This window comes from Schistocerca piceifrons, chromosome 6 (genome assembly GCF_021461385.2).
Source record: "Schistocerca piceifrons isolate TAMUIC-IGC-003096 chromosome 6, iqSchPice1.1, whole genome shotgun sequence".
NCBI lineage: Eukaryota > Metazoa > Arthropoda > Insecta > Orthoptera > Acrididae > Schistocerca > Schistocerca piceifrons.
This window is the reverse complement of record NC_060143.1, coordinates 425,806,830-425,824,454: the sequence shown is the minus strand read 5'-3', so window position 1 is coordinate 425,824,454 and position 17,625 is coordinate 425,806,830. Positions and strand designations below refer to the sequence as shown.

At 40.5% G+C, this 17,625-nt stretch overlaps 1 protein-coding gene across 1 annotated transcript in view; it reads right to left on the bottom strand.

Moving 5' to 3' along the window:
- Nucleotides 1-17,625, bottom strand: part of LOC124803361 (neural-cadherin-like) — a 333,705-nt gene that overhangs the window by 127,350 nt on the left and 188,730 nt on the right. The window contains 3 exon segments of the mRNA XM_047264547.1: nt 10,170-10,443; nt 12,576-12,881; nt 13,180-13,326. Coding sequence (XP_047120503.1) covers nt 10,170-10,443; nt 12,576-12,881; nt 13,180-13,326 — 727 coding nt within the window.

Here is a 17,625-nt window from a genome sequence, read left to right as displayed (position 1 = left end):
TATTGAGTAAATTTGACTTGTTACCTGAAGTAGGATGGGCAGACCCTCATCCAGATGTAGGTCACAGGAATGTGCAGCAGACTTCTAGCAAAGAAACTAAGTGCAGGTTGGTACCAAAAGAAAGCAGGAAGAAAACAGTCTTGCTGCTAGGTGCATGGCTACCATGTCAGGGGTGAAGGCCAAATGGTACAGGGCAAATCAGGAACAGGGTACAAGGTCACAAGTATTGTGAAACCAAGTGTTAACCTTAGCCAGATAACAGAGGACATAGAAAATTTGTGCAAAGATTTTGACAAAGAGGATTAAGTTATCATAGTAGGTGGAGCATGGAATAGCCTGACTAAGGACACGAATTACAGGACTCATGGTGACCTCAATGAAATACAAATAGCAACTACGCAAACAAATGTGAGTTTTGTAGAAGTCCCGCAGCACCATGACCAGCCCTGAATTAGCATAGCTGTGAGCCATGTGAACACTAAGCTGAGCAGGCTACTGCTGACAGAAATGAAATCTCATATGAGTAAAGTGCCTGATGCTACAATTTGGAGATGAAAATATACTTGACATGGCCAGCATATGAAAAGGAGAGGGAAAGACAGGTTGGATGAGCCTCTTATAGAAAAGGTTTAGGGAGAGGGGGGGGGGGGCATCATAACAAGCAGCAAGATCCTTGCATTATTGGTGTCAGAGAGGTACCTTTTTTAGGTTAGGATCAGGATTCTGGCAACCTGTTTTTAAATATGTCAAGATGGCAGAAGAGCCCCACGAAATGCTTAAGAATGTACAGAAAAGTAAAGTTAGTTTATTTCATCAGAATATTAGAGGACTGAGTAATAAGGTAGAAGGGCTTCTTGTCTGTTTCAAAAATTTAGATATCTCTGTAAAGATAGATATCCTGTGCCTGTCTGAGAACCACATAACCACAGAGTTAGATTACATTTAAGCATCTCACTCATCTAGTACTAATGTGTAAAAAGGAGGAGTTGTTATATATATTAAAACAAAACACAAGTTAAAAAACATTGAGACAAGTAGGTTTTGTAGTGATCAGCACATACAGGGTGACAATTATAGAACTATATTAAATAAAGTCCTCATAACTTCTGAAGAGTTTGTGTTAGGATGTTCAAACTGCATAGTTGGCCACGGGATATGGTGGGAATTAATATGTGCTGTATGGCTTGGTTTAGCAATGAAGCTCACTTTCATTTGGATGGGTTTGTCAATAAGCAAAATTGGCAGATTTGGGGGACTGAGAATCTGCATTTCATGATCGAGAAGTCTCTTCACCCTCAATGGGTGACTATGTGGTGTGGAACGTCCAGTCATGGTATAATCAGTGCTATGCTCCTTGATGGCACAATAACTACCAAATGGTACGTGAAGGTTTTGGAAGATGATTTCATCCGCATTATCCAAAATGACCTTGATTTCGACAAGATGTGGTTGATGAAAGATGGAGCTCAACCCCATCGAAGCAGGAGAGTGTTTGATGTCCTGGAGGAGCACCTTGGGGACTGCATTCTAGCTTTGTGGTACCCAGAGGCCATTCACATGGGCCTCGATTGGCTGCCACATTCTCCAGATCTGAAGACATGCGACTCCTTTCGGTGGAGCTATGTTAAAGACAAGGTGTACAGCAATAACCCCACAACCATTGCTGAGCTGAAAACAGCCATTCAGGAAGTCATTGACAGTATCATGTTCTGACACTGAATAAAGTGTGTTCACACCCTAGTTTGTAAATAATTTACATTTTTGCATATAATTTAGTAAATGTCGTCCTATAGAAGCATCTGCTTGTGATTTAATACTGAAAAATAATTCACTTCTAATTCTAACTGTATGGCCCAGATCAGCAGTCACTGCAAAGACTGTTTATTTTGTATGTTGCACTTTGCTTGTGACACATCTGTGTAGTTACCAAAGTTAAGTATTGTAAATAAACTCATTAATATGATTTGTTTGATTGTTTGTCTAGTGAACTGAGTGTGCAGACTTCCTAGACACAAGATTGGTGATTAGGTGAACGAATCCCATAGCGACAATCTGTTACCAGCTGCCACAGTTGTTTTGTCATGGGCTTTTCTGTTTTGTTGGCACTTTAGTTCTACCTTGTCTTTTCTTTGCAGGGAGTGTTTACATGTTCTAACAATGTCTATTATAGTGTTTTTTCTATACATGATTTCAAGTGGACGTTGCAGAAAATTTCTTTGCTTGTGTGCTTATTTTTATTGTTTGCATTATCTGTTTATTGCATTTGCTTATTCCAAAATGAGCAACCCATCTCTCTCACTCCCTGCTTAGGTGCCTCAGCTTCAAACAATAGATACAATATAGCTAACACAGATGTTCCAGTTTCAGATGCAGAAGATTGCATCTTTTCTAAATACGGTAGAGCAGTTATTGGCAAACCAAACATCTAATGCAGCACAACAAGCAACAACTGTAGCTCCAAGTGTCATACCGCCTTTTTGCTTGTTTAACAACAAAGGAGAGGAATGGCTCAAGTGTTGCAACAGTATGAAGCCCACATCATAACTCACAAAATCTCAGATTTTGTGAAACTCCATTACTATTTATCAACAATAGAAAGTGTAGTCTTTTGTCTCACTCAGAAATTGTTCCTAATGACACTCCGAGTGAACTTTCCTGTGGTCAGGTTGTAGGTTCTCTAATTATTATGACCGACAAGTGAATGTGGTGGCAGTTAGGTACCAATTCTTTCATTGGAAGAAAAGGTCAGAACAAACTTATCATGAGTGGGTAACAGATTTGCAGGGTATGACACAGAAATGCAAATTCAAATGTGCTTGTGGTGCTTTATATTCAGATGTTATGTTGTGTGATGTGATCATGTACAATGCATCTGATGTCAGACTTGGAGAACAGATTCTGAAACAGTCAGATTCATCATTTCACCACGTTGTGCAAATTCTAGATCTTTATGATTCAGGTGCCATGTTGGCCAATAAATTTGAGCAGCCACCAATTTGTTGGGTTGAGCCGTTCCTTGTTTGCAACCAGCCCATTAGGCAGCAACAGTCCCGCATCATCCTTCGTAAACAGTTCTCTACACAGGTGAACAGAATTAAGTCATGCCACAGGTGCTACTCATGGCACAAATGCCAAGACTGCCCCTCCCGACAAGCTCAGTGTTATGCTTGTGGTAGGAAAGGACATGTACAATCTGTATGTTTGCAACAGAGCAAACATAAGAATTCTGTGCACTCACATAATTCTTGTCATAAGGTCCATGTAAACAATGTAGTGTATTCAAAGCATGCTGCAAGCATTGGCAGAATTAGCAAACAGTTTTTCCAGAGCTATGCCAGTCCAACAAACTTTTTATTCATTTGCATATTAGTGGAAAACGCGTGAAATTTGAATTGGACATGGGTGCTTCCGTTACATTGCTGAATCATAACATATATAAACTGCTAGGCTTCTCATGCCTGTCTCAAACTAGCATGCACCTGACAGCTTGTAATGGAAAAGACATTCACATCCTCAGAAAATGTACTTTGCCTGACATGTATCACTTGCATGTGCAAACTGTGACATTCAGTGTGCTACAATCACGCAATTGTGAGAACATATTTGGCCTTGATTCATTTGATTTGTTTGGCTTTCAAATTTAGGTCAATGTTTTGTCAGTGACTGCATTCAATGCCAAAGACAAGCTTGCTGAAAGAACTCCTTGAACTCCTTTATGAGGGTTTAGCCAAGGCTAACAATTTTGTTGCACAAATTGCTATGAAAGACAATGCTCAACCAAAATTTTGCCGGGCCAGAACTGTTTCCATTTCATTATGAGACAAAGTAGCTGCTGAACTTACAGAATTGCAAAGTAGAGGAGCTATTGTGCCCATACAACCTAGTCACTGGGCGAGTCCACTGGTTTTGCTCTCCAAACCTTCAGCTCTTATACATCTGTGTGTCCACATTAAGTCTAGCATCAATCCACAAACTGTGATTGATCCATTGCCATGCCAAGAGGATCTCATGGACAGATTATGTGCTGGTTGCTACTTTCCAAAAATTGATTTGCGTGACGCATATCTTCAAATACCACTAGACAGTGAATCTTAAACCATGTGTGTTGTGAACACTCATTTAGGGTTGTTTGAATATTTGTGTTTGCATTTTGGCAGTACTTCTGCACCCGCCATTTTTCAATGGTATTTGGAACAGCTGACTGCTCCAGTACCAAACTGTTCAAACTATTTGGACGATATTGTCACTGCAGACCGTATACCTGAAGAACACATTGCAAATTAGTGTGCTTTTTTTCCATGTGTTATCTGATGCAGGACTAAAGTGTAGACTGAAACCTGAGTTGCAGTATCTTGGTCATGTCATAAACAGTCAAGATGTACATCCTCTTAAGTCAAGCTAGCCATGAGTGCCCTGCCAGTAGTTCCTCGTAAGGTCACAAAATTGCAGCAAGTCTTAGGGAAAATGAACTATTATATTCGGTTCATACCAAATGCAGCACAAATTGCAGTTCCATTGCATTGCTTGCATCACAAGGATATCCCTTTTGTTTACATTTTAAAAATTTTAAGATGCATTGCTCAGTGATCGATGCTTGGTTCACTTTCATCTTGACAAACCAGTTGTGTTGCAAGTTGATGTTTCCTCTTACAGAATCAATGCAGTGCTTTTGCACAGATTTGGTGATAAAGACAGGATTATTGCTTTCGTATCAAAAGTGTTGTCCAAAGATCAGTGTAACTTTTCACAAATAGAGAAAGAGGTATTGGTTGACATGTATAATGTCACCAAATTCCACCACTATTTTATGGCAGAAAATTCTACTTAGTAATGGATCACAAGCCACTGTAGTCCTTGTTTCATTCAGTGAAGCCAGTTCCTGTACAAACTGCCCAAAATTCACAAAGATGGGCTTTGTTGTTGTCTCAATACCAGCACAAGATTTTGTATTGTCTGACAGCTCAACATGGTAATGCGGACGCACTTCCATGTCTTCTGACTGGCCCTGATACAGACTTTGATGCTTCTGCTGTATCTTGTTGTCACATAGATGGTCACAATTTTGAATTGCTTCAGTCTTTTCCTCTGAACTGTAAGAAAATTGCACAAGCCACAGAAGCTGATTCAAATTCGAACATTTTGCTAAAATACGTTCGCACAACCTGGCCTCGCTCATTCCATTGCATAAAGAACTCTGTAGTGTGCCGATACTTTGCACGTCAGCATAGTCTTTCCATACAGAAAGGTGTGATCCTTGTTCAAAATGACAGTGGACAGTCACATGTGTTGATCTCGAAAGCTTTGCAAAAGGAAGTGTTGCAGTTACTTCACCTAGGACACTGGGGGATTGTTCGTACGAAACAGTTAGCATGCAAAGTCTGTACTTGGCAGTGTATGGACACCCAAAAGGAACAGATGATGTCACAGTGTCACTAATGTGCAGCAAATCAATCTGCTCCACCTCAAATTTCTCTGCTTGGCCTAAGTCGCAATCACCATGTCAACGTGTGCACATAGACTTTATGGGACCTTTTTGGAACTTTCAATGGTTGATTGTAGTAAACTCTTATAGCGAGTTTCCTTTTGCTGTGGCCATGAACTCGACAGTGTCATGTAGCACAGTTCAGGTGTTGTCCTCCGTTTTTCTCCTCGAAGGTTTGCCTGAAGTCATAGTGTCGGACAATTGCCCTCAGTTCTCATCACATGAATTTGACACATTCTGTGAATGCAATGGCATATAGCATCTAACTAGTGCACCATTCCATCCACAATCAAACAATGAAGCGGAATGTTTTATCAAAACCTTCAAGCAGCAGATGGCCAAGCTTTGCACCATACACACCAGGTATCAAGCATTGCAACTGTTTCTCACTGCCTATTGTTAACATCCACGTGATGGACCACTGCCAGCAGAATTGGTTCATGTCTGCAGCCATCGGACACTGCTCCACCCTCCTCAGCATCCAGCACTGAAGGATGGCTTCAAGTATTGCTTTGCTTCACATGATATTGCGTTTTTCAGGAGTTATAACGACAGCAAATGGTGGGTGTGAGGTGAGATCCTTTGTCGACTTGGCGCATGCATGTATCTCATTACAGGTCCAAACGGATTGCAACGCCAACATCACAGTCAAATTTGCCACTGTCATGTGCACGGTGATCCTTCTGTATCTCTTCCCCAGACTGATGGATCCTGAGGACAGAACGGCCACAGCAGCCGCCAGAGGGTGTCATCACAACACCGTGGGACAACCCCATGGAGACAGAGCCTTCGCATCTTCCGCTTCCTCTTGTCCTACTGTTGTTATGGCGTTAAGTCAAGTGCCAGCATGCCAGTTGGGAACGAAAAGGAAGAGAAGGCTATGAGAAGAAGTCAGCCAATCGCATGCCTGACTGACCTTCCTTCCAGGACAACAACATGACAGCAGCGGCCCTTAGGTGAAGAGGACATAAGTGCTGCAACTGACTGGTGATGGCCCAGTTCTACTGAAGTGTCAACGATAGCGACTTGGATAGCAGTTTCAATGATAGTGATTTCAATAGCAGTTCAGGAAAGACTTTTGTCAGTAAGAGATCAGCAATCACTGCAAGTACTGATTATTTTGTATGTTGCTGTTTGCTTGCGACACATCTGTGTAATTGCCAAAGTTAAATATTGTAATTTTCTTTTTGTGAATAAACTCATTAATACAATTTATACACTCCTGGAAATGGAAAAAAGAACACATTGACACCGGTGTGTCAGACCCACCATACTTGCTCCGGACACAGCGAGATGTCTGTACAAGCAATGATCACAGCACAGCGGACACACCAGGAACCGCGGTGTTGGCCGTCGAATGGCGCTAGCTGCGCAGCATTTGTGCACCGCCGCCGTCAGTGTCAGCCAGTTTGCCGTGGCATACGGAGCTCCATTGCAGTCTTTAACACTGGTAGCATGCCGCGACAGCGTGGACGTGAACCATATGTGCAGTTGACGGACTTTGAGCGAGGGCGTATAGTGGGCATGCGGGAGGCCGGGTGGACGTACCGCCGAATTGCTCAACACGTGGGGCGTGAGGTCTCCACAGCACATTGATGTTGTCGCCAGTGGTCGGCGGAAGGTGCACGTGCCCGTCGACCTGGGACCGGACCGCAGCGACGCACGGATGCACGCCAAGACCGTAGGATCCTACGCAGTGCCGTAGGGGACCGCACCGCCACTTCCCAGCAAATTAGGGACACTGTTGCTCCTGGGGTACTGGCGAGGACCATTCGCAACCGTCTCCATGAAGCTGGGCTACGGTCCCGCACACCGTTAGGCCGTCTTCCGCTCACGCCCCAACATCGTGCAGCCCGCCTCCAGTGGTGTCGCGACAGTTGTGAATGGAGGGACGAATGGAGACGTGTCGTCTTCAGCAATGAGAGTCGCTTCTGCCTTGGTGCCAATGATGGTCGTATGCGTGTTTGGCGCCGTGCAGGTGAGCGCCACAATCAGGACTGCATACGACCGAGGCACACAGGGCCAACACCCGGCATCATGGTGTGGGGAGCGATCTCCTACACTGGCCGTATACCACTGGTGATCGTCGAGGGGACACTGAATAGTGCACGGTACATCCAAACCGTCATCGAACCCATCGTTCTACCATTCCTAGACTGGCAAGGGAACTTGCTGTTCCAACAGGACAATGCACGTCCGCATGTATCCCGTGCCACCCAACATGCTCTAGAAGGTGTAAGTCAACTACCCTGGCCAGCAAGATCTCCGGATCTGTCCCCCATTGAGCATGTTTGGGACTAGATGAAGCGCCGTCTCACGTGGTCTGCACGTCCAGCACGAACGCTGGTCCAACTGAGGCGCCAGGTGGAAATGGCATGGCAAGCCGTTCCACAGGACTACATCCAGCATCTCTACGATCGTCTCCATGGGAGAATAGCAGCCTGCATTGCTGCGAAAGGTGGATATACACTGTACTAGTGCCGACATTGTGCATGCTCTGTTGCCTGTGTCTATGTGCCTGTGGTTCTGTCAGTGTGATCATGTGATGTATCTGACCCCAGGAATGTGTCAATAAAGTTTCCCCTTCCTGGGACAATGAATTCACGGTGTTCTTATTTCAATTTCCAGGAGTGTATATAAAAAAAGATGCTGTGACTTACCAAACAAGAAAGCGCTGGTAGATAGACACAATAAAAAACACAGAAACACACACACAAATTTCAAGCTTTCACAACCCAAGGTTGCTTCATTAGGAAAGAGGGAAGGAGAGGGAAAGACAAAAGGATGTGGGTTTTAATGGAGAGGGTAAGGAGTCATCCCAATCCCGGGAGCAGAAAGACTTACCTTAGGGGAAAAAAAGGACAGGTATACACTCACACACACTCACATATCCATATGCACATATACAGATACAGGCAGATATATGTAAATTTGTTTAATTGTTTGTCTAGTGAACTGAGTATGTAGGCTTCCTAGACACAAACATTATAAATTAGCATGCAAATAATCCACGGAACATAAAACTAGCTAACCTTAAAATGACAGAAAATGACATGATAAGAATTACAAAACTCAAAGGCATTGAGAGCTGGCTGACCTAGAAATCTGAAGTGTGTATAACTTTAAGTGCCATTGGAGCTTGGGATATTATTACAGGCCAAACAATTAAACCAATGTGTAATGTTGACATGAATGCTACAGCAGGGCAGGCATATGGAAAGGATCTCACAGTGTGGAAAAACATGGACAAGACATTGCTGCTCAGAAAATTACCAGAATGTCAACTGAGGAGAAGACACTGCTTCATGTTATTAATTGTGAATTTTCGTTTGCCTTGTGGACCAAACGTCTTTCAGTTTACAAACAGAAAAGCAATGTAAGCACACATTTACTCCAGCAATGATGGTACAACTTAAAAATGGATGTTTCAAGGGACATGACTCTATACTGTTCGAAGTTAGCAGACCTGGTAAACTGCTTGAGGAATCAAGGTTAAATATTTCAAACTTTAAGATGATCAAAAAACTCTTACTGATGTTACCACCATGTACAATTTTTTTCTGAGTGCATTGGAATCAACATATCTTGATCAATAAACATTAACTTATCTGATGTCAAGATTGTTGATGGAAGAAAAATTTCTAAATCTCCAGAGAGATACTGTTTCAATCCAACAAGAGAATACCACATCATAACTGACACAACAAACTAACTGCCTGACACAAAAAATTCAAAAATCTGTTGGCCGGCCAGTAGAATGAACAGATGAGAGGCTGAGCATGCCTCCACAAGTGGTGGCCTCTGAAGATTGTCGAATTTCTAGCTGCATCTGCTGGCTTCTGTGGCGTGCCCTACAGCTGTGGAGACAGATTTTAGGTGTGGATCTATGTGGGTCAGTACAGATACAAAGAGGGAGGCATTTCTGACAGTCAAACAACAGTTAGGTGAATGAAGTTCAGCCCTGCACTAATTTACAAGATGTGTTAACAGGAGATGTGTATCTGTCATAATGGATGTTACTGCATAGCTTAGCAGACGATTTGCTAATGAGAATAGGCTCAAAATTAGTCATCAAGTAATAAAGAAAATTAATTCTGCAGCTTGGATGGTTCTTTGCAATTTATCACATATTTGATACACAGAGAAACAAACATTTTAATAATAACCTTCATATTGGAGATAAAAATTTGAGAAAACCAAGTTAATACTTCAAATGTACTAAACCTGATTATTGGGCAAAAAGCTGCAGAAATGTTTGCTTCAAATGTAATAAACCTGGTCATGATGCAAAAGATGATGGTTGAGGCAAACTGTTTGAAAACTTATTCATTATTTCACAGTTTAACAGGGTTGTGTATTCCAATTATGTAACTGAGACCATTCCCACTTAAGTACACATAATAAGTGTTACATCTGTGCTGCTAAGAGAATTGTGGTACCCCTTTTGCCCACTGAATGTAGAGGTCAGTATGATTTCATTTTAAGAGTAATATGTGTTGTGAGGAAAATAGATTCAGTAATGGGGAAGAATCAGTGTTTGAAACAAGCTCCAACACAGTGAAAAAGCTGATGAAGGATAATGTTATCAGAATTGAAACAGAAAAAATATCTGTATGGAATACATAAATAACTTTATTCTGATGATATTTCAGACCGTAACATTCACTTCATTAAAAATAAAACTTACTTTGATCAAATATTATGCTGAATGATGATTTTATCTGGTCATTTGCGCTAGGATCCATTTTAAATGTGAATGGTGGTCCATTATTTTTTGAATAATCATCAGCATCAGCTCCAAGTATTTCTACTACTTCAGCAGGAGGAGTGTGCTCATATAAAACAGGTTCATAATTCTGCAGGAGATGTGGTGGATTGTCATTAACATCTTCAACAATCACTAACAATGTAGCTGTGGATGTCTGGGGTGGAGCTCCATCATCAACTGCTAAAACATTTACCTGAAACATTGGATAAAAGTGAGGAAGTAATATTTGACAGAAACTCTTATCTTCTTCTAACAGTTGTTTGTAATAAAGTTCTGTTCAGGAATGATATAAATGAAAAATAATAGTTTGACTTGAGAAAAATAAGTATATGGGATAAACTTGCTGCTTTCCCGAAAACAGCAGTTGCCAATTTTCATCACAGTAGTTTATCCTGTGCAAGCTTCAGTTTCTTCTTGCCTCAGGAGGTGTCCTGTCAACTTATCTCTTTTTTAAATCAGTATGTGCCACAAATTTCTTTTCTCCTCAATATGAAAATATTGGACTTGAATTACCTGAGCCTCAAAACAGATTAGGAATAGCTAGATGACGGCCCATGGACTGTGGCATTGTATTTATGGCTCCCAGTCAGAAGAATTTATGTGAATACTATGAAAATCAGTTACCTAGTGGGTGGAAATGACTCTTTTGGAAACAAATTCCGCTAGTAATGTGAATCAACTGAAAATAACCCATTAATGATGTGTGCAGTACTTGAAATCTTTCAGCTTGAATTCAACCAATAACTTATCTTTTTTCACAGTACCACTTCCGCACCTTGCTGGGCTTACATTCCTGAGTGAAAGGGAATAACAGAGAAGTGGCCTTGCCCTAGTCTAGGGATTGTTTTCTGAATTAATCTTTCATTATGCAACATAGTATGCACTGTTTTTAAACTCAGCTGGTTCAGAACACTGCCTGCAAAAGACACGGTTTTAATCTAAACCCATATAGTTTGTTGCAAAAATAGCTCCTGCTCTGCGGTACAAAAATTACTGGTACTTATAAAGAAAGAAATTATCCACAAGAATACTCTCATCCTATTTATACCTGCTGTCTATGTATGCCAGGTGGTTCCTTACCTAATTAGATTATTCAACAGTTCAACATTGTGTCACTTTTAAACTGCATAATTAGTACTTATATCTAAAAGTAGTACAAGTAAACAGGAATATCTGTACATGTCTATTTCATTCTGGCACATGAATTTTTCCCATCAATTATAGATCCGCAGTCAGAATTGTCATAATGTTAGGCACCTGTTATTTTACTCTCTTTTTAAAGTATTCCTTGACTAAATTAATTTCCCCTGTGGTTCTGCTATAAGATGGTAGCTACGAAAAACTAAGAATGGATGAAATGTTTTAAATCTACCATTAGAACATCTTGAGTCTCTGAGATATCTTTAAGACTACAATATCAAAGAGTTGTTGTTGGAATTGGCCAACTCATACAAATACCTGGGTGTAACACTTCATAGGGTTATGAAATGAAATGATCACATAGGTTCACTCACAGGTAAAGCAGGTGATAGACTTCGGTTTATTGGTGGAATACTGGGGAAGTGCAGTCAGTCTACTAAAGAGATTGCTTACAAAACATTTATGCAAACCATTCTCAAATGTTGCTCAAGTGTGTGAGACCTGTACCAGATAGGACTGACAGGGGATACTGAGCATATACAGAGAAGGGCAGCACAAATGCTCACAGGTTTGTTTAATTCATGGGAGAGTGTCACAGGAGATACTGAAGGAACTGAAATGGCAGACTCTTGAAGATAGATGTAAACTATCCTAAGAAAGTCTGTTAATAAAGTTTCAAGAACCGGCTTTAAATGATTACTCTAGGGATATACTACAACCCCCTATGTATTGTTCACACAGAGATCATACGGATAAGATTAGAATACAATCATTCTTCCCATGCTCCATATGTGAATGGAACAGAAAGAAACCTTAATAACTGGTACAATGGCATGTACCCTCTGCCATGCACCTCACGGTGGTTTTCAGGGTGCAGATGTAGATGTTGATGAAGAAGACAATGAGAATTGTCAGCAAAGATGAACGTGACACAATGAAATTGCAGAATGGCACAATGAAAGTAAAAGAATTAAGGCGACTATGATGAATTATTTCTAATCTGTGAAAATACGTGGTTGTGAATACTGATACATTATTAAGAAAAGAAGAAAATAAGATTCCACTGGTTGCAATTTAAGTTTCCATTACCACGTAGTGTGTTTCCGAACAATTTAGGTTTCCGTTACCATATGGTGTGTCTTCGATATGTTTTTATTATGTCAGTACGTGCAGTTAAGTTCTTACCTTATGCCAAGATGCAGCTTCTCTGTCAAGTTTCCTCTGAATAATTACTTCGCCATTTTCTTTAATGTTAAAATGTCTTGATGCTTCAGAATCATAATGAATACTGTATGATACTTTACTATTTCCACTCCTGTCAGCATCTTTTGCTTTAAATGTAGCAACTGTTTTTCCCACTGTGGTGTTTTCTGGTAATGTAATTTCAATATGAAATTTTTCAAATCTAGGTGAGTTGTCATTGATATCTCTGACTTTCACAGTTACCCAAGCATATCTCGTGTAGTACTGTCGTGATGTATCATTATCACCCTGCAGTTTGAAGTAAATACAATAAACTCTCTGTAGATTAATAATCTAAGACATTGTGAATTCACAAGTTATATAATTCAAAACATTCACAAAAATAGGTATTCATTGCAACAGCTAATTGGACTACTGGTATTCATAAAAAAGGAATGCAAGGGCAGTCACTAAAGAAAGAAGTGTGTATGCAATAAGAAGTTAACATCACCACGAAACCACAGAAATAATGAAATTAAGAATCTGGAAAACTAGTTACTTCATAGAAACAGTTTGTCAATACACCAAGCATAAATTTAAAAGGAACCTTGTCAGTAACTTGTATCTGGAACCTCAGGATATTGCCATGGATGTCCTCATAATCCAGGGGTTGAATTATTTTTAATGAACCAGTTCCATCATTATTTCTGACTAAGGAAAATTTATTTGACCCATAGCCACTATTTTCAACAACCTGGAAAGGAAATATGATGGTTTAAATACACAATAAAACTTCGATTCATATTTCACTAGTGTCATCCCAGCTAAAACTCTCTGCGATAACTTTTAATGCAATGATGGTCATATCCCTTGACAGCACTTTAAAAGGCAACAAGTTTCTGCAGCTGTTTCTCCATAGGATAATCTCCACATCTACAATTTCTTCACCACAATGGTACCACATTTTGTAATGAATTTAAGTCACAACTATAACACGTTGAGTATGTATTAAAACACATTTAACTTATCCACTGTTACAAGTTCTACTTTTGCAGTTCAGTGGTCGAGACTCACATCCAAAAAGTTAAAGGATTTTTAAGGTAAAAAGATAAAAAACAGTGCAACATGTCATGGCGACACTTAGTGTACTAAGGCATGATGGGACAATATGCAAATATGTGACACGCATAGCATGCAAGAATGAGACTTATTAATATATTCCATGTGAGGAGAGGTCTTGGGTACAGTGATTCTGACTGCATATTGAGTGTGTCTGGTAAACAGTACTCGTGACACAGAAATATAGGATGACACTATGAAATCTTCTGGAAGATATTATGATTTGTCAGATTATTGGCTATTTATTGTGGGCCCAATATGGGTTGAGAGTTATCATTACCCATAGAATCATTTCCTGGCTACGCACTGTAGTCTATGGGTGCTGGGTTTTAATCCCGGGCTCTGTGTAGGTTCTGAATAGAAATCATCAGTAAATCAGTAATGGCACTTGATGACATCTGGTACACAGGCATTTTTATTCTGCCAATAGCCTTTTGGAAAGAGAGCAGAAGAAAACTGCCCATAACATGAAAGAATGTGTAATGATCAACAATATGAGGATAGAGAATGCAATGGAATCCACCTCATGTGACCTGTAATTGAAAAAAGTGTAGTAAAATATTCTGGATTAAATTCTCCTTTGGATATCCACGTGGAGGCTGCCAAGAGAAAGGTGGCCATGATAACAATGTTGGAAAACCAACGAACAGGTAACATTCTACAAGTAAGACCACAAAATGTCTGAAGTCTGAAAGAGACACAAACTACAAAATCTGAAAAGGGGAAACAGGAAGTCTGAATAGAAACATATGAGGGCTCAGTAAATAAAAATGGGAAAAAGGTACAGGTATATAGGACATTATCAACAACATAAGAAAATCTTATAACAGCACTAGCATGCTTTATGGATAGGAAGTTACGCCAGACAGTGAATTATTGTCAACAGTTTATCTGTAGTATTAGTGTCATCAGAATTGAAACCAAACCATTGTGAGCAATTATAGTTCAGGCATACATGTCAATGTGTATGTCTGAAAGAAGCAGAAGATGTAAGACTGGCAAAAGAGCTTACCACTGTTTAGTACCCATATCTGGCTCTCAACAGTTAAACTCTGCTCTTCACAGGAACTTACAAACATGTCTTTAATGTACAACAAGATGCTGTGGCCAGAAATCTGAAAGAACCTACAGAGAAACGTAATGAAACAGGTGCTACCCTAATTGAAATAAATTCATCATGGAGGAAAGCTTATGAGGAAACTGGTAGTTCAAGCCTTAGCAATCTGGCCAAGTTAAATGACAAACCATTGTTTGGAGGTGTATTTATTGCAGTAAGGAATTTGATAATATCCAGTGAGGTTATCATAGATTCTGAATGTGAATTAATATGTGTGAAGCATCAAAGCATGGTCAAAAATGGTGATGAGATGCTTTAATAGACTGCCACTTCAGTGAGAAATTGCAGAATATCTTTAATAATTTTCCTGATCATGCCATTGTAATAAGGGGTGACTTCAACTTGGCAGGTAGAGATTGGGAGAGTCATGCTATTAAAATTTGTATCAGAGACAGGGATTTGGGTGACATTATTCTGAATGTCTTGCCCAAAAATTACTTTCAGCAGATAGTTACAGAACTAACCTGTGAAGATAATGTCTTAGACCTTCTAAAACAAACAGATCTGAACTTACTGAATACACTATAAATGCCAGAAACTCAAAGACCTATGTTCTCTTTAACAGAGCACAACATTATTGAATCACTTGACACAGAGGAAGGTATCAGTAACCACAAGGCTAGAAATCAACTACGACCACAGGTTTTACAAGGAATGTTAAGAGAGATAGAAAAATATTTTTGCTTGGAAAAAGTGACAGGATACTAACTACAGAGTATCTGAGTAGTCAACATCAAATACTTGGTGGTGAGAATGAAGATGTGGAGCACAAATGGGAAAAATTCCTTAGACAAGTACAGTATGCTCTAAGAAGGCCATAAGAGGTGGGAAGACCAGGTTAGAAAAATTCTACATAAACAAAGAGAACTTCATCACTGATTCAAGAGAAGTCAAAACCTAGCTGACAAACGAAAGTTGAATAAAGCACAAATGAGTGTAAGGACAGCTGTGACAGAAGTCATCAATGACTTCGAAAGTAAAATTTTGCCAATCCAACTGGGTGATAAGCGATTTGGTCTTATGTAAAATTAGTAGGTGGTTGAAATCCTCTAGTCATTCATTCATTGACCATACTGGTACAAAAAGTAAAGGTAACAGGGAGAAGGTCAAAATACTGAATTCTGTCTCCTGAAATTGTTTCATGGTGATAGATTGTAACAGTCTCTCCTTTTGATCATCCTATGAACATCAAAGCAGAAGATACTGGGATAACCAAACAGGAAAAGAAAAGCAATTCCAGTCACTTAGTAGTGGAGAGGCATCTGGACCAGATGAGATACCTATAAGAATCTACAAAGATTATGGGAAGAACTTTCTCTTCTTTCAGCAGCAGTTTTTGTACAATGCTGGAGGAACAAACAGTACCTAGCAACGGGAAAAAGCACAGATCATTCCCTTTTCCTCGAAGGCTTGTAGGACAGATGCACATATTTATAAGTCTATATCATTGATGTCAATCTATTGTACAATTATGGGGAACACCTTTTATATTTAGGAATTATGACTTTTTGGTTGGCTACTTGGTTGATTGTTGGTGTTTAAGGCACCGAACTGCAAGGTCATCAGTCCATTCATCCTATATGTATCAAACCAACAATAATCCTTGGAAGGACACATAAGGCAAATACTGGGAAGCTTGATTCTAAACAAGATACAATAAGGTAGAGATAAAATCAAGGAGGAAAGTGAGAGGGGGTAAGGTGGGTGTGCCACTCTAACCACAATGCAGTTGAAGGTCCCTGGAGCATGATATGCAGTGGGAGATGCATCCTCTGCTGTCCACCAGCACCACCTCACTGCCCTTTACCACAAGAAGACGAGTAGCACAGACAACATGATAAAATTTTAGGAAAGATAAAACATCAAAAATGGCAAACATAAAAGAACAAGGAGAAAGAAAAGGTGGTAGGGCCCATAGGACAGTCAATTCCCTGTGAGAAGCCTGAAGGGAAGAGAGCCACGTGATCATGATCTCCTTTTGTTTGGGGAGTCCAGGGTGTACCATTCCAAGTTCCAGACCTCCAACATTTGATGGTGTAGAGTTGACTGAATGTCCAGTTCTGGAATCGCCATTTCCAAAATCGGCATCCTGATAGTCAACTTTTCCGCTGACTTAGCAATCCCCTATTCTTCAGGATCTCCTTGTTGGTAGGTAGCACCTTGGTGGACCTCAGAAATCACCGAGGCCATTAGAGATCACGGGTGGACTCTGCAATGCTGTAAGTGGCATCCATTAATCGAGCACATCATTGCCTTTAAACAGCTCCGCGCCTAGGTCCATCACTTAAGCAAGTCCAAGCAAAGATGACTGGCCATCCAGCTTGATGGATGTCAGAAAGGAGGTCATGAATAGCTGTGACTACAGGGTGACGAAGGTAGCACTGGTCTCTAAGCTGAAGATTGCTCAGGGAGTCACTGCAGATTAGAAACATCTTGCTGGTGCAAGAACAAGCATGGCTAAGGGCTGTTTTAAATGCCAGCAATTAACAAAGACACTGCATCCATTTGGCATGGAGCATAGTTGATGCACCTTGCATGTGTGCACGCAAAACTGGTTCAGCCATTGACCACTGAGCCATCAGTGTATACCAGTTCCGAATCTGGAAATACATTGATGCCAACCAGGAACAGGTCAACTGAATCTTTTGGTCTAAAGTATAAATCGAGACAGATCCAAGGCTGGGGAGCATGCCATGGGGGTGTAAGCAATTGCTCCCTGACAAGAGGTGACATTGGGGGAAGCTGAAGTTCAGAGCAGAGACACTGTAGTTGAATTGCTATCATGGCCCCAGTTCAAGGTCTCTCTTGTAGGAGGTG